This window comes from Nicotiana attenuata, chromosome 1 (assembly GCF_001879085.1).
Source record: "Nicotiana attenuata strain UT chromosome 1, NIATTr2, whole genome shotgun sequence".
NCBI lineage: Eukaryota > Viridiplantae > Streptophyta > Magnoliopsida > Solanales > Solanaceae > Nicotiana > Nicotiana attenuata.
This window is the reverse complement of record NC_031989.1, coordinates 30,223,448-30,241,171: the sequence shown is the minus strand read 5'-3', so window position 1 is coordinate 30,241,171 and position 17,724 is coordinate 30,223,448. Positions and strand designations below refer to the sequence as shown.

The following is a 17,724-nucleotide window of genomic DNA, read 5'->3' as shown; positions in this document are numbered from 1 at the left end:
ATAAATTAACAAAAATCAAGTCCAATCTAACAAATCACCCTTAAGAGTTTAAACTTAAATTTTTTTTTTAAATTAGACGTGTGTCATTCTTCCTGAAACTGACTAAAAAGAAGAAAGTGTTAGTGAGTCTATTCGTCGAGTCTTATGTTATGCTAAGAGGACTCCACCACGTCCAATTTCCTTGGGTTCTAAGCCATCTCTAACGACTAATTAACAATTCAAAGTGTTTATCAATATTCTTGATAATCTAGCATTTATATGGAGATGTAGAAGAATTTATCTGTTCACCCGGATTGATAATGAATCAAAGGGTGCGTGATAAGGCACCATCTATCCGGAAACGGCCACTCGCTGAAATGTAGAGTAAAACTGTGTACAATAGACCCTTGTGGTCTGGCCCTTCCCCGGACTCCGCGCATAGCGGTAGCTTAGTGCACTGTACTGCCCTTTTAAGGAAATTGTCAGAGACCATTGGCATCATTAGTTTCAGGGGATGAAGTCAAAGAAGCTAAGTAATATATGAGTGACTTTATCATGTCTAGAATACTATGAATGTAAGATCACAGCCAGTACAGCAGATTTGCACAATCTGAGGGAGAATATTCACCTTAAACTACTTCTATAAGACTAGTATAAGCTTGCTTCTTTAATCAACTATGTACACCTCAAAGAGATGCTGAATTATACATACACTATAGTGAGGAAGTTCAGTGCAAAACACAAGCTCTCACTGGGGTTGGGGCCGTGATTGCACGATGAAAATTTCGTTACCAACTAAACATCCTTCAACGTCTTGAGGAGAACCAAATTTACGTTCTAGGTAGAAACCAACGGCGCCAAGCCTCTGACCAAGTTGACGCCTGAAAATGGGGTCGATTGTTAAAGGTTTCTTGCTATAATCCACGGTCAAATGAATAACTTCTCCGTCAGCCGGAGTATTTCCACCTACAACCATCTCCTCACTAAAGTTGGCGAACGCCAGTGTGCGTACTGTGTCATCAAATTTACCACTAGACAGACGCCATGGTGTACCCCTCGTTCCTGAAGCGAGTGTTTCACCGAGTCCAGGTGCAATCTCAGCCTCGACAAAGTTATGATTGTTGTCTGTTGGACTCAGCGTGTGGAGGACAAAAGATAAATCCGGTGAAAGCATTTCTTGCACTAGTACAGCCATAGTAGCGTCTTTCTGGGGCACACCAGCAGCTCTACGGCTCAGTACTGCTCTTCTAGTATACAATGAGGCCCAAACGCGGGCTACAGCATGTCCAAACCTTATCGGATCTGAAGGGCTAACGTTAGGAATCGAATCGTAAAGTCCAGCTGCTGACATCCCCGCCAAATCCTCAACATTAGCACTTGAACGCACTATTAAACGTGCATTACCCGGGAATAATTTTCCCAAGCTTTCAGTGACATCTTGTCCAGGCAGTAGAGAAGATATTAACTTCTGGAGATCATCACAGTGTTTATCAAGTTCACCACCATCGATTTGAGCTGTTTCTATCTGTTCGACAAGCAATGTGAAGGTCTCCGTTAACTTATTCGTTTCTAATGCCATTTCCATAGAACCAAATGGAATTACTGCTCCAGCAGGGACCTTAAATGAAGCTGGCACCCCTTGGTCACTGTAAACTGTAATCAGATAGTTCATCAGACAAAAAAGAAAAAAGCAAAAAGCACAAAAATTATGCTATGGTAAGCTAAACACAAAAATTAAATCCCAACTACCTATATCGCGATTACGCTATGTATAACAAGCATAGTTAAATTTATCTTTTATTCCTTATTATAAGATTAATGATTATGCTTGATCTAAAGGAAAGGCAAGGGACATAACTTGTAACAGGAAAAAGAAAAAAGAAATCAAGAATAGAAGGGGAGAAAGAACATTTACGTGAAATGTTCATTTAAAAAAAAAATACTCATCTGGTGTTACAGAACTGACATTTTAGCTATAGCAACGAAGAACAAAATAATAACAGTACTGATGTTATTATCAGAGGGTTGTCCTGAAAAGAACCAACACTACCTTTAGCAGAAGAGGATGCCAGTAAAGCTAATTGAGCACAAGAAGCCGCTTTTGCACCACTACTCTGTATTTCTGCATCAGCAAGAGGAATAATACCTCCAGTAGGTACCACCTGTAAGTAAAGAACTTAAGCTAGCTTGAATAGCAAATAATTTGTGTGCGTGTGTGTTTTTTTTTTAGGGGGGGGGGGGGGGTTACAGAGGGAGAAAAGGGAGGTGGAACAGAACTACAGCACAACATATTTGCGGAAACATGTCATCGGCAAGAAAAGTTATTTACCTCTTTAGAATGAGAAGAGGCTGTACTTGTAGATGAAGCAGTAACTGAGAGATGTTTATTTTGGGAAACACCAGTGCCTTTCTCTGATGAAGAGGAAGTTAACTTTACACCAGTTGATGATGCCTCTAACCTGAAAAATGAAGGGTCAATAACCACAGAAAATTAAGGCAAAACAGAGAAACTACTAAAGCATTACAATCATGAAGGAGTTAAAAGTTCTCATCAGAAGTCAAACTGGTGCAGCATGTAGAAATCAATGACACAAGGGGTTTGAAGAAAATAACCTCACATATTTTCCAGTTAGTTCTCTTATATCAGAAACTTTGTCATCATCGTCGCAGGTCACAAAAACTACCTTTTCCTGCAATCAAAAGAAAGTAACATTTCTATAAGTAACACACATAAAAGGAAAAAGCCTATAATTAGCTTTTGGAGATGGGGGCAAAATTTGGAACTTGCCTGTCGCGCCCTAACACCTAGATGAGATAAATGAGGTAGCTCCTGTAGAAGTACAACCCCGGATATGTTACTTCCTGCTGCTGTCACCTGTAAAATGGTCAACAACGCCATTCAGTATCCTGCTCTGAGTAATACATAAGTTTCTAAAGCCTTAGGATTCCGCAAAAGAAACAGAAGGATGAGAAGCACGGGCAACCTCTTCATCTCCATCAGCTTTGTTCACTACAAGAATAACAGGTCCTGTTGCCGATGATGGTAGAGTCCCTGGGACAATTCTATCCACCTGAAATGTATGTAATCAGCCCATATACTCCAGTTACGGATATGATAGCACTATAAGAAAAAACTTGTTTAGATAGAGTTAAGATAAAATTTCAAAAAGAGAAAAATGCATGCATTCGCAGCATTAGAGTTAAAGTTAAAACCTAGAACTAGTACGCGCAACTTAGATTTGCATCAAAACTTTAAGGGGTGAAATTTCTACATGAGAAAGGGTTTTTCCTTTGCATGTTAGCATTTGTTTGTGTTTGATAGTATAGAGACAGCTTGCAAGAGAAATGGCAATGGTTATGCATTCAGGAAGAAAAATTATAACATGTACGAAGACATAGTGTGGAATAAACAGTATAACATGCACCTGTATTAGCTGTCCAAAAGCATCCCCTGGAACGAGAACATCCCAGCCCGAAGACCCAATTGTCCTTCTAGTAGCCTTCAAAAGTAGTGTAGCAAGCTTTGAAACCTGAAAAACCACACTACAAATGACACGTATTTTAAAAAGTTAGAAGCCACTTGTCAACTTATAGTAACATCTTCCCTGTCAGAGAGAAATAAGCATAATCAGATTGGAGCAAACACTATTCAGAACAAAGTATCTGTCCAAATCATACCCTGCTCGAATTTCAGCTTCAGTGAATGTTCTCACGCTATTTTCAGGAATCGCCAAAGATTTCCCTAAAATCTGCAATACCACAAACGCAGTTAGTCAGCCCTTATCATAATTGGTCCAAACTTAAATGCTCAATTTGGATAGTTTACAGGTAAATCACCTGGACTTTTTCAGGGAATATTTGGAGAAGTGTCTCGGAATACTCCTCAGTTAACCTCCGACTTCTATCAAGAGTAGCTTTCAGTCTCAATGCCCATATAGTCTTACCATCTTCACTGCCTTCAGTAAAGATAAGCACAAAAAATATCAGGAGACCTGAAGCATATCATGATTGCACATATGATAAATCATTGAATGACAATAAGATACCTTCGGTTTCTGAAAGTCCCCTCTTTTTCCATGACAAAAGCTCATTTCCAACAGCTTTGCATTCCTCAGGTTTCCAACCAGATAGACCTAGTTGTTGGATTCCAACATTAAGTGCTCCAATTGGATCATTCCAAGAGCTAACATTTTTCTGCGCTACATTCTCTGCAAGCGAATCAGCTCCTCCCCGAGCTTCAACTGCATTGACAAACCTATATATTTTGCAGAAAGAATCTTAAAATAAGTGGGAAGTGTATAAACATATGCAACTGATGCTCAAATGAAGAAGAGAAACCGTCGATTAACTTATCCTCGCCTTTACTCTAATTATTAAAGATCTTTTTACCGCCAGGGAAAGGGAAAATATCATAATTAGAAAACGAACCAATCTCATACTGATTACGCCCCGAGAAACACACACATATATGTTCCTTTAGCACATATCTGGTATTCAGAGTATATACCTGCTCAAAAGGACAAACGCATAGTCTTCAAGCCCAATCTCGCAGAGACGCCACTGCATGATGACAAGTTGTTAGTATTAGATGATTCAAGTAACTGGAATCAATGACAACTTTAGCGTTCGGTAAATTTAAGAAATTCATACCTTTTGCCGCATAGCTATTGCAGCATCCGGAGCATCATTACGGAGGCCACTTTCAAGACCCTTAACAATTACTTCACGAAGAGCATTCAGAGAGTTTATTGTCCTGACTAAAAATTCAGTCCTTTCAGTCTCTGAAACATTATGTTTTTCATCCAACATAGCCAATCCCTAGGAAAGACGCCAAAACCAGAATCAACATAAGCTTCAATAAAGGAATAACCCAAAAAGGAGATCCTTGCTTCCAGGAATAAATCAAGAAACTTACACTAAGGAATTAAATTTCATAAATTCAGTCCAATGCATAACCAAACATTGTTTTTAAAAACTATTTTGAAAAGAAGGAAAAAAAATTGTGGACAAATGGGTCCAGGAACATGGAATATTTAACAGTATAAGAAAATGCAAATAGGTAAGAGACCCATCTGAAAAGGGCAAATTATCCCAACACCAGTTTTTATTAGACTCAAGCTCTTAAACCCAAGAGGACAAAAACAGAAAACAATTGCTGGAGTCCAGGTATCTACACCATAATCAGAGAACTAAGGAGTGATTACTGAATAATGACTCAGCACACGTCTCCACTTCATAGCAAAAGATACCATCTTTCAGATAAAATCTAGTCATTCTACTTCCCATACACCCGAAAATTGAATTATTTGGGACACAATGGAAGGGCTTCACAGCCATTTAGACCGTTATATTCTAATGAACTTTCAGAATGTTCTGATACTAAAAAGTTCTTAAACAGTGCGAAAATAAGAAAGGGCAGGAAGAGATGGAGAGAATGTCCTAAGACAAGTCTTAAGCTTGAGTCAACAACAACAACAACAAAAAACCCAGTTTAATCCCATAAATGGGGTCTGGGGAGGGTAGTGTGTACGCAGACCTTACCCCTACCTTATAGAGATAAAGAGGTTGTTTCCGATAGACCCTAGGCTCAAGGAAGAGTGAAAGATTATAGCTAGTGGGAATTGAACCAATGACCTTGCAAAGGTTTTGAACCCCCTTGACCACTAAGCTATGCTTGAGTCATTAAACATATATTTGTCTGATATGTGACACTTGTACATACTTCAAAGTATTACATCTAAGTCAAATTTATTTACATAACTATCTAACAAACATATTACAACTGCTTACATACTAAAAAGCGCACCAGCGATTGTTAAAGTCTCATCATATTTGTAATCAAATTTGGACCTTCTCTTATGTACTATCACCAAAACAAAATAGTTACCTTTTTGGACTCCACGAATGATGAAAGCATTGACGATCTACTTTCATCGAGAGATTCCCTTATAGATTCCAGTTGTTCATCAAGACTGAAAGGAAACAACAGAAAATTTTCATATCAAACAAATTCCATTTTCCCGTGAGCAAGTTTTTTATGGAAACATAATCCACCTAATCAATTCCGTGTGAATCATACAGACATTCATAGGCATTAGGTACTGCAGAAACATATACCCCGAAGAGACACATCTGAAAAGGGAAAATTATCCCAAGACCAGCGTTTATTATACTCAAGCCCTAAGAAGATACAATATTTGCACTGCAAGTTTAACCAGCATGAGAAGAATGAAGTTGGAGTGTAAAATTAGACGAGATTGTGATACCTAACTAAAAACAATACAGATATTGAAGCTCAACGTTTCAAAAAGAAGAAAATGTACACATACAGTGCTAAGAGGTTAAATGAAGTGTTACACGTGTCTTATGTGATAAGAGGTTACCCAACCAAAGTGGAAGTCAATGCTATAGAACAGTCGTTACACCAACAACTTTTTATGGGAGTGAACGTTAGTCATTACTCCTAATATGTTCAAAAGATGAGTGTGTACTTAAAATGAGTATTGAGGTGGATCTGCAATCAAACGAGATTAGACAAGATTTTAATACATCTGATAGAGAGTATAAGTGGCGCACGTAGAGGATAAAACAATAGAAGTTGGGTCATGTCATACATAGACCTCCAAATGCACATGTTTGTAAGTGCGAGGCCATGATGATTGAAGGTGTTCAAAAGGAACAATACAAACCGAAAAGTTCATGGAAGGAAATTGTCCGAAAAGACATACTAAAATTTTACGGAATCCATACAGAGTTAGTGAAACCCAGAACATAATAGAAGTAAAAAATTCGTAAGGGGAATACCAAACGGATGGCTCTAATGCTAAGTCATGTTCAAAGAGGGCACAACTAGCTTTATGAATTCTCCATAAGGGCTTGTCACCGTAAGAAATTGAGGAACAACATACATGTGAGATACTATTATCTAGCAAGTGAAGAAGCCTATTTTACAAAATAATGAAACTGGACCATACGCATGCAACGGAGAAGCTGGAATAGTTGGTCTGCTTATCTCATTTCCTTTATTATCCCACATCAGGACTGACTTTTTTCTGCAGAAATCAAATATTGAGAAACATAACAGATTAATGTCCTACCTCCCAGCATTGAAGAAATCTTTTAGTTCATTGTGGAAAATCTTGAATTGTTCTACAAATGCCTCACTATATTGTCCAGGTTTCTTGGTAATTCTTTCGAGCATTGCTTCTGTGGACACCAGATCTTCAGGGCCAGCATTTCTGTGGAGCTTGTTTTGTATAGTATGTTTGATTTCTTGCTGAAGGACAGGTAAATATTATTTTATATAATGAGAAGGACAGGTAAATATTGAGAATGAAAAGAAATTTAAAAAAAAAAATATTTGGTAGATGCTACAATTACAACCTTAAGGTCATGGGGTATATCATTCCTATGAGCGATGTCCCTGATTCTTGTTAACGGAACAGATTGAGTGAATTCTGCTTTAAAAGAAGGCAGGCACGGCTGCATCTTGCGGATTACAAGTATTTCCTGCATATAATGAAAAGAAAGCTTTTCTAAGCAACTTAAAAAAGACTAAAGCAAGCAGAGCTCAGATACAAGACGATGACAGACTCATATCCACAAAGTATATCATGAGAATTTTTCGGTAACTCAAAAGCTTTATAATCTCGTTATCATATATACAGACAGCAGATGTATGATTTAATACTATTTAAAGCAAGGGCTTATCTTGACTATTTGTTACTTTGTGGTGGGAATTATCTAACTATTAATGAGATTAAAGAAAGAGTACATTAAGAAAGTTCAGACCCTTCATTGTTAGAAAAGCACAGCTGATTCTGGGAAGACAAAAAATAATCTGAACCACTGTATTAACTCATTAATAGAATCAATAGCATTTTCTCTTCTGGATAGTTGCTCCCAAATCAAATTTCGAGGAATGTAACATAGACCAACCAAAGTTCGATGAAACTGAATCACTGGTATGATTTCCAGTCACTTTTTGTTTTATTGCCGAGAAATCCCCGAGGCCCAATGGCGCACTGTTTGCAACTCGTTGGATAATGCGCATGCACTTCTACCTTGTCGTAATTCCAGTCACTTATAACGAGTCACCGAAAGTACCACCACTTAACAGATCCAATAAGAATTGAATAACCGGCTCAAGAGACGAGCAATGTGTTCCAGAATCCATAGACATAATAAAAACTAAATAAGCATAATGGGTTAATGATTGAATACCTGAAGTGTAGTGTCTCGCCTACTCAAGAGTTTTTCTACTTCACGAAAAATAAGCCTGGAAATCTCTGCATGCCTATTTGGTCGATGGTGACCCCCATCTTCAAGGCAAGGAATTTGCCCTGTGTTTATCCACTGCACCCAAGAGTAATATTCAGTACGAAGATAGAAATGAATCAAATCAAGAAAGTAACCTAAAAATCATACAACACCTTTAGATAGACAGCTGCATACGTGAGAGCCTCCAAGCGCTGTGAACTATCCATGTTTTCAACAACTAGTTCGCGGACAACCTCAAGCTAAAAAATAGTAAAAAATGAAGTCGGTTAATTATTAAGCTTTAGCATGTTGATTCTGATAGGGGGAAAAGCAATTTGTGGTAAAGTAGACCACCAAATGGAGGGCAATCAATATCTCTATGGATTACTAAGCAACAAATAAAACGGAAGGAAGAGAATGTTGTAACTCATTAGTCAATTCGCATAAGAACCAAGTGCCCGTGCTACAAACGCTAACTCTCAATCTCATGGCAACATATTCTCTCCCCTTCCCTCTGTGCCCACACTTGATCTTAGCCAGAAAACAAAGAAAAGGTATCCCTTTCCCTCTTTGCCCGTTCCTTCTCTCCCTTCATATCCTTTCACCACTGATAATCATAATAAGGGTCAGTAAAATATATGAGATATATAGCCCCATAGCGAAAAGGAGACGTACATTTCGAAGACTTCACACACCAGTAACCTATGTTGCTCGGACTCTCCGAAAATATCGATGGGTGCGTGTCGGATCCTCCAAAAAGAGTGTATTTTTGGAGGATCCGACACGGGTGCGGCAGCTGTTTTGGAGAGTCCTCGCAACATAGCCAGTAACAAGTGAGCTGAAAAGAAGGCATATATACAGCAGTGAGGATACAACAATGCATATTGATGAACTGTAGGGAAAGAATAGCAGAGATTCACTGTGATGCTATCTTGCACAGATGTAACTCTTTTATTGCACAAACATTTTCCAGAATGCAAATCGTGCCATTAAGATGAGATCTAATCAATCTTCTCACCTTTCGCCACCAATTCCGAGCATTTTTATCACCTTCAACGAGCTTTAGGGAAATCCCAGTGAGACCTGATGTGTCCCACTTCCTGTTTGTTTGGGAATCCAGTTCGTCCTTTGAACGTACAAAAGATGCAGCCCTCCCTTGCCATTGCTCCACAAACGGACTTGTTACAGCGTCCAGAACAGCAGTCTCGCCAATAATTGTAGCTCCATTATCAGTTGCCTTTTCTACTACCTCCTCTACTACAAATGGATCCAATTGCAACAAATTCACAGGCTCATCTGTCACATTCCATTGACAGACCAATTCAAAACTTCCTCCTTCTGGTAGCTTCAAGATCCGGTTACTGCCGTTTTCCCATACCATATTCTTGTCCTTACCAACAATTACAAACTTATATTCAAGACTCTCACCAGCTCGTAATTCCAATTCAGAAATCCATCCATTCTCTGTCCAGTCCATCATTATATTCTTCTTCCAGGACCCTAATTCTTTGGCTGATCCCAAAACTGCAATGTGCTCCCCAAATTCAACTTGGTGTTTAAGCCGAACACGCAGCTGTACCTTCTCACTATTCTTTCCTTTCTGCTGCTTTTCCCTGCATCCAAAAAAAATTAGTCAAGGAAAAAACCACAATTCTTAATTCAGCGAATAATAACAATGGTTTTGCTGAACTGCATAATAAGATTGATGTATGATGGAATAAGTAATGATCTGAAACAGGAATCGAAGACTATCGTATATTTCTTTAGAGTTAATCAGCCAGGAACCATCCACTCGAGTATCATATTCACAGAATTATCACAGCCAAATTAACTGCACTAGGCTGTCTTTGAGGTAAAACTTATAAAATTATGACCATCAATTACTCATGATATACTTAGTCTTCTGCAACTAATGCTTGAAGGTCGACATCATTTTAATTTCAATTAGTAGGTGCCCACTATTTTTCTCCAAATTATTAAGTATTCAAGATGAAAAAATGTTGAGCTTTAAAATCAAACTTCAAGACACCTAAAATGGACAAGTGAGTAGAAGAAAACAGCACTCTCAAAATTAAATCAAAATATATACACAAATACATATATATATACACTATTCTTTTTCCAAAATAATAAAGAATTTAGGTGAAAATTTTGAACTTTAAAGTCAAAATAAAAGACACCAAAAAATGGATAGAGAGAGTACAAGCAACCAGCATTCTCAATACTCCTTCTATTTCAGTTTTTGTGACACTATATTTTTATTAGTCGTTCCAAAAAGAATAACACGTTAATATATTTGAAAATAAGTTAACACATTATACGCTTAATGAGAAGCTTGTATACAGTGGCGGAGGCAGGATCTCCGCAAAGGGGGTTCAAAAAGAAAAAAGTTAAAAAAGAATGTTGCTAGTGGAAGTTGAACCTATGGCCTTGCAAAGGTTTTGAACCTCCTTGACCACTGAGCCGCACTTTTGGGCTGTGTCAAGGGGATTCAAAACTTAATATATAGAGGTAAAAAACAGATTTTGCCTTATATATACAGTGTTATTTTACGGCGAAGGGGGTCCGGGTGAACCCCTTCCGCCCCCCTAAATCCGCCCCTGCTTGTATAGCTGCACAATATTATGGCACGTTTAAGATTACTAGTTTCAAAAAATTTCTTCATTTATTAAAATTTGTGTCGAGTCAAACTATGTTACATAAATTGGAACGGAGGAAGTACAATAAATTCAAATTCAAACAATACCTGGTTTCAACGGAAGAAACTGCACGTACAATTCCATAGCCCCTTCCTTTACAATCCATGAGAAAACCCAAATTTCTTCTGCGCAACAAGATTGAATTTTTAACACTTGTCTGACTCAGCTGGGGAATAACACTGAATTGGTTCGAAATTTGGTTTTGGGGTTGTCTCTTTTTCGCATTTAGAGTAGAATAACAGTGTGAGAAATGCAAAGAATCCATTATCAAAGCACATTAACAGTGCACAAGTTTGTGTCTTTAGCAGTTTGAGTGTATATACTGAGTCTTGAAAAATTGTTAAGAGAGAAAAGAATTTTGAGGTAGAGTGGAATCGAAGAGTACTAATTCCTAGGATGGATCTTGAAAAATAATTTTAATTAATATGGAAAAAAAAAAAAAAAAACAATCATGGGATTGGAAAGAATGGACCCTCCATTTGTGGATAGGTGTCGTTGACGCTTAACAGTCACATGGCAATTTTCTTTTTTCTTTTGTATTTTTTAATAATGATGAAGTTCCTAAAAGATCTTTTTTTTATTCTAACAAGATATTTTTGAGTTTTTTTTCTTTTTTTTTGCTTTTTAATTTCTAATTTTTTAGTAAAAATTTAGATCAATTTATTAGCTTTTAAGAAGATAAAATTTATATAATTAGAAATGACAAAGTTAAAAGCTTGGAATTCTAGCAAACTATGCATGAGTTTTTCGTCTTTTAGTTAGAAATATTTTTCTTCAAATTTTATTTTCACATTGTAAAGTGGCTATTTATTAGTACTTACTGCCTCTATTATAATTTATATTAGTGTTAAAAATCGCGCATTTAATAGAATATTAATCTTATAAAATTATGGTCTGATATATTATATTATTTTAATAAATTTTACTGTAGTTATTATTTTATTATTTAATATAGTGTACATAAATATAATAAAATATATACAAAATTAAAGGATACACATCATATAGTAATCAAATAAATTATTTATTCCTTGTTTTTTCTTTACTAAATTAGCAAGTACTTTACTATACATTTACTAATGTGACTTTTTATTAACTTGTCAATTGACTCAATATTTTGATACTACTTCTCTTTTAATAAAATACAAGTATATATTTTCTTATCCTCGAAATATCTTTTTTATACTTATGTTATAGTGTTCAAAATTCTTCAACTGTCTAAATTTATCAATAATCTTATTGAGTGTTGTTTATTTAGCTTTTGTTTATTAATTAATTTAAAATATAAGTATTATAAAATTATCTTTATCCCGCTCTTTTCGTACATCCTCTTCTACAATATTTGATTAGTTTTCTCATTGTGTATTTTACTGAAATTTTAAATAAAATAATTTTTTTTACTAAATTATAATTTTAAATTCATCAAAAGTATAAAGAGATAACCCTTTATTATTTTTATAAAAAATCTACTAATATTTCTAATAATTAATAGTTTATGTTTTATATATAATATATTATCTTATGTATAATATCCTAATAGTTTCTTAATATTTCGTATTATTTACTATAAAATTATGAGTTCTATTTATTAAATGAAATTTTCTACATGAGAAATTTAATTAGTATGCATATTTTTATGCTACCGCTTGATTTTTTTTATTCTTCATTTATGACTATTTATTAATTATGATTAGTTATGTGTATATGTACGACTTTTCTCATAATAATTCTAATTATAAGTCTCATATTTGTATACTTTCCCATAAATATGTATTTTATTTCATTTTTGTTCCTTGCTTATCTAATTGTATTATCCATTACTTAATATTATTAAATTGACATGTGAATTTTTAATAAATTACCAATTTAGCATAACAACTACTCCCAAATTTGAATTGATAGTTTTTGATTTCTTTATTTTCTTTTTTATTTTAAAATAATTTTAAAACTCCAACTTAAAACTACTCCCCAAATTGAATTGGCGACTTCTTATTTTTTTAATTTTATTTTTTATTTTAAAATAATTTTAAAACTCCAACTTTGTTGGAGCTTTATTCTAAAAATCTACACTTGTCGTCTTATGGTTATGCGCGCGCGCGCACACACACACACTCTAATTTAGGAAGAAATTATTCTCCAATTTGAATCGGTAGTTTTTTATGTTTTTATTTTAAAATATTTTTAAAACTCCAACTTGAAACTACTCCCTAATTTGAATGAGTAGTTTATTTTTTATATTTTTATTTTTTATAGATAATTTTGTGGTTATGCCACTTATCTTAATATAGTGCTTTTGCTTCTCCTATTCTATATAGATAGATAGCTTACTTTTCTTTTTAGTTTGTTTCAAAAAGAATATCTCTTTTTATATTTAGTAAGTAACTCTTTAACTTCAACAACAAGGTTCAAGAGTATTTTGATACATTACAGACATCCTTAATTTAAGATCGTAAAAGTTAAAAGTTTTTCTTACCTTTCTTAAACTTTGTGCATATTCAAACTAAAGACACATAAAATGAAACGCATGGCATATATTTCAAATAATAATAGCTAACAACTCCAAAAATTGGCCATGCCACCCAATTTTTACAACACTTCTTGTGCGTGAATTAAAAAATTAGCCCGATTTACAAGTGGTAATTAAAGAAATAGCCACAGTTTCAAAAGTAATCGAAATTTACTCACTTTTCATGTAAAAATAAATCTGAATGAAAATACTGTCCAAAATCCGGAAAATATTCCAGCATAATATACTAGAGTTCGAATTTTTTACATGTGAACTTCCAGCATAATATACTGGAGTTCCAGTATATTATACTAGAACTCCAGTATATTATACTAGAGCTCCAGTATAATATACTAGTCCAGCATCATATGTTGGAAGTTCGTACACATGAGCTCCAATCTCCAGTATATTATCCTGGAACTTTTCATGTGCTGGAATTCCAGCATAATATGCTGGAAGTTCATACACAGGTGCACCAATATCCAGTATATTATGCTGGAAGTTTCCGTGTTGCAGCAAAATAGTGGCTATTTTTTAGTTACCAGTCCGAAAACTGACTAGCCCGTGCTATTTTCACCCTTCTTCTATAATAAAAGGATTTGCTTCGACAGAGCCCAACTCTCTTGCCCATTCCATTCTTCTTTCAAAGCCCAGGAGATAATCCAATTCATTTAAGCCCATCCAAAGTCTTCCTTTGTCCATTTAGAACACCGCTATTTTTTCAAGAAAATACCAATTTAATACTCCCTCCGTTTCAATTTATGTGATATCATCCGAATCGGCACATAATATAAAAAAGTAAAAATAATTTTTAAAATTATGGTCATAAACATATCGTAGCATTTGTGTGATAAAACTTGAAATTTATGTAGTTATAAAAACTTCTAATTAAAGATAAGATAGGTTCCAAACATAAAAGTGCATCACTCTTTTTTAAATGGACTAATAAGAAGATAATGTTACATATACAGAAACGAACAAAGTATTATTAAACTAATAAATCGATGCACAAGTCAATTAGGTTATGTTGGAGCTTATGACTGTGGCTCAAAACAGGCCAAACATCACCTACATATATATGTTCCTTTCATAATCCAAAATCAAAACAAAAGTTTTAGAAGTTATTCATTATTTTCTCTTTAAATTGGAATCTATATGTTTGTTCAAGTGAATGAAATGCAATATGAATTAGAGTTCGAAATATGTTGTATAGTTGGTCAAATTATTCTCAATCCATGTCGGTCAGAGCCATGATCCACAATCATCTCTGTGTATTCAGCTTAGTGATTGGCAAAATGCTTAAAAGAAAATAATTATTCACTTATATTTTTTTTATTAAAAAATGGGTTAGATAATGAACTTTCTAACGACGGGTCAAATATGGATAAGAATTATATCATCCACTTAGAAACTGGATAACAAATGAATAACTAATGGGTTTAACTTCTATACTTATAAAGCCTCAAATTTGGGAGACTAGGAATTCCCCAAAAATAATCATATTCAAGAAGTCATGGATAATATGATATTCATATTATCCGCTGGTTAACCCGTTTTTACTCGTATTAAATATGGGTCGGGTCGGATAATTTATCTATTTTTTGCATTACCCGTTTTTTTGACCGCCCATATCCGACCCAACACACCCGTTTGCCATATCTAATTCAGCCCATGAATGAACGAACGAGCCAATGACCAAGTCAAATAAGATAGGAAAACTACCTGCTATGTCCATTTATAAGTAGCTCCTTAAAAAAAATGGCCAATTCATAAAATATTACTAATATTAGCCAATTAGCTATTTGTAGCAAAAAAAAATATCAAATTTTTGCTTTCTTTGAGTGGGTGCTGTGAGCACGTGATTTTTTGTCACCAAAAATACTCCCACAAAATCAATAAATAGATTTTTTTCTTAATTATTTTTAATTTTCATAGAATTTGTAGGAGTTTTTGTTAATTAATTGTTTGCATTTAGTTGCATTTTCATGCATTTTTAACATTTTAAAACCATAGAAAAATAACAAAAATGTCCAAATCTTCATTACATAGCATTTGTAGGTCTTAATTGCATTTAGAATCCAATTGCATAAGTTGATTGTATTAATAAAACAAAAATCACAAAAATGATGTTCATTTTTATATTTTCTTAGTGTTAAATTAGTAACTTTCTTTCGTTGATTTAAGATTAATTAATTATGTAAATAGTACAAATAGATAATTAGTTTAATTTTATAAATTAGATTGATTTAGGACGTAATTTTAGGATTTTAATTAATTTAATTCGAATTTAAAATCAAAGAAAAGAAAAGAAAAGAAAAGAAAACAAAGAAAAGGAAAAAAAATGAAAGAAAAGCTTGGTTTGTTCCCAAAATTGGGCCAAAACCATTTTAATGGCCCAATTTCTGTCACGATCCGGATTTTCCACCTTCGGGGGTCGTGATGGCGCCTACTCGTGAAAGCTAGGCAAGCCAACAGTTACAGTTTTACCATTGTTATTATTAACTCAAATAGGAACAGATAATAACTAAAACAAAATAATTAGGAAATGCGGAAGTGTTATAGCAATCCAACAATTCTAATACATAACTACCCCAACTGATCTGGTGTCACAATTCACGAACGACTAAGATTTACTACAAATATAAGTCTGAAAGAAGTACAAGTGTTCTCGAAATAGAAGAGACAGAAGAAACTAAAACAGGGAAAGGGGACTTCAGGCTCTGCAAACGCCAGCAGATCTACGTTGGTCTCCCTGGACTGAAGGCAGCAACCTCGAATCTACTCACAAGGTCCGGCACAGAAATCTGCACAAAAAGTGCAGAGTGCAGTATCAGTACAACCGACCCCATGTACTGGTAAGTGTCGAGCCTAACCTCAGCGAAGTAGTGACGAGGCTAAGACACGACAACCATATAAACCTGTGCAGTTAATCAATATAATAACAGAGTAACAGGAAATAAAACTAAGCAGAAATGAACGGGAAGGGGCAACATGCTATGAGGGTTTCAACATAAAGAATTACAGCAATAAGGGAATTTAAACAGTTAAAACACTTGAATCGGTAGCAGCAAATAAACGTAGCAAACAGAAAATGCACGGCATCACCCTTCCGTCCTTCGTGTTTTTACTCTCAATCCTCACCATGCAATCAATAATAGAAATGTGCACGGCATCACCCTTCGTGCTTTATCACTCTTCCTCACCATATGAATAATAGAAATGTGCACGGCAACACCCTTCGTGCTTTAACTCTCTTTCCTCACCATATGCATCAATATAAATGTAAATGTGCACGGCATCACCCTTCGTGCTTTTACTCTCAATCCTCATCATGCAATCAATAATAGAAAAGTGCACGGCATCACCCTTCGTGCTTTATCACTCTTTCCTCTCCCAAACAGTAGAAAGAATAATATCCCGGTAAGGGAAACACCAATAGAAACAATAACATCCCGGCAAGGGAATCAGCTATAACCAATCGTGTTTCAACAATTAACTTCACAAAATAAGTCCCAACTTGAGTCAATACTCAACAATGGTCAATTACCAAGAAACTATCATAAGTCTTGTTCAACATGGATAATCATCAATTTAAGCATAAACGGTACATAATAAGAGTCACAACAGTCACAGTATAAGACTCACTTGCATGCTTGACACCAACGTATAGATACTCGTCACCACACCTATACATCGTACACAACACTAACATGTAGCAAATAAGACAACGACACCTATTCCCTCAAGCTAAGGTTAGACCAAACACTTACCTCGATTCCACGGCCAAAATCAAGCCTAGAATACCGCTTTCCCTGTAAATTCCACCTCCAATCCGCTTGTATCTAGCCATAATTAACTTAACAACATCAATAAATGCTAAAGAATTCAACTCCAATGCTTAATTATAGGTTTTCTATCATTTTCCCCAAAAAGTCAAAAATTGACCCCGGGCCCGCTTAGTCAAAACTCGAGGTTCGGACCAAAACCCATTCACCCATTCACCCACGAGCCCAAATGTTTAATTAGTTTCAGAATCCGATCCCAAATCGAGGTCTAAATTCCCAATTTTGTAAAATCCCCAATTCTTCCAAAAATCCCTAATTCTACCATGAAAGAACAAGATTTAGGCCTAGAAATTTGATGGGTGTTGATGGAAAATGAAAGAGATGAGTTTAAGAACACAAACCTATGATTTGGTGTTGAAATCCCTCTCAAAAAATCGCCCAAGGTCGGTTTCTATGGAAGAAAATATGAAATTGTGGAAGACTACCGTTTTGATTC

The 17,724-nt window shown here is 35.2% G+C and overlaps 1 protein-coding gene across 1 annotated transcript; it reads right to left on the bottom strand.

The window, feature by feature from the left end:
- On the bottom strand, positions 500 to 11,377 carry LOC109223737 (phosphoglucan, water dikinase, chloroplastic). The gene is made up of 19 exons (XM_019388157.1): positions 10,985 to 11,377; positions 9,257 to 9,851; positions 8,412 to 8,498; positions 8,203 to 8,334; positions 7,363 to 7,488; positions 7,077 to 7,255; positions 5,867 to 5,951; positions 4,630 to 4,797; positions 4,487 to 4,539; positions 4,026 to 4,234; positions 3,817 to 3,935; positions 3,658 to 3,728; positions 3,405 to 3,522; positions 2,964 to 3,050; positions 2,768 to 2,854; positions 2,593 to 2,669; positions 2,309 to 2,438; positions 2,030 to 2,141; positions 500 to 1,632 (listed from the first exon to the last, which is right to left on the bottom strand). Exons 1-19 carry the CDS (start codon positions 11,200 to 11,202, stop codon positions 728 to 730), a joined length of 3,558 nt encoding a protein of 1,185 aa, XP_019243702.1. The 5' UTR covers positions 11,203 to 11,377; the 3' UTR covers positions 500 to 727.

Excerpts from the sequence above, each read along its gene's own strand:
- LOC109223737 (XM_019388157.1), bottom strand. The coding sequence starts at position 11,202 with ATGGATTCTTTGCATTTCTCACACTGTTATTCTACTCTAAATGCGAAA. Across the intron at positions 9,852-10,984 it reads GTTTCTTCCGTTGAAACCAG|GGAAAAGCAGCAGAAAGGAA; the intron begins GTATTGTTTGAA and ends TTTTGGATGCAG. Across the intron at positions 8,499-9,256 it reads CTCGGAATTGGTGGCGAAAG|CTTGAGGTTGTCCGCGAACT; the intron begins GTGAGAAGATTG and ends ACTATTTTTTAG.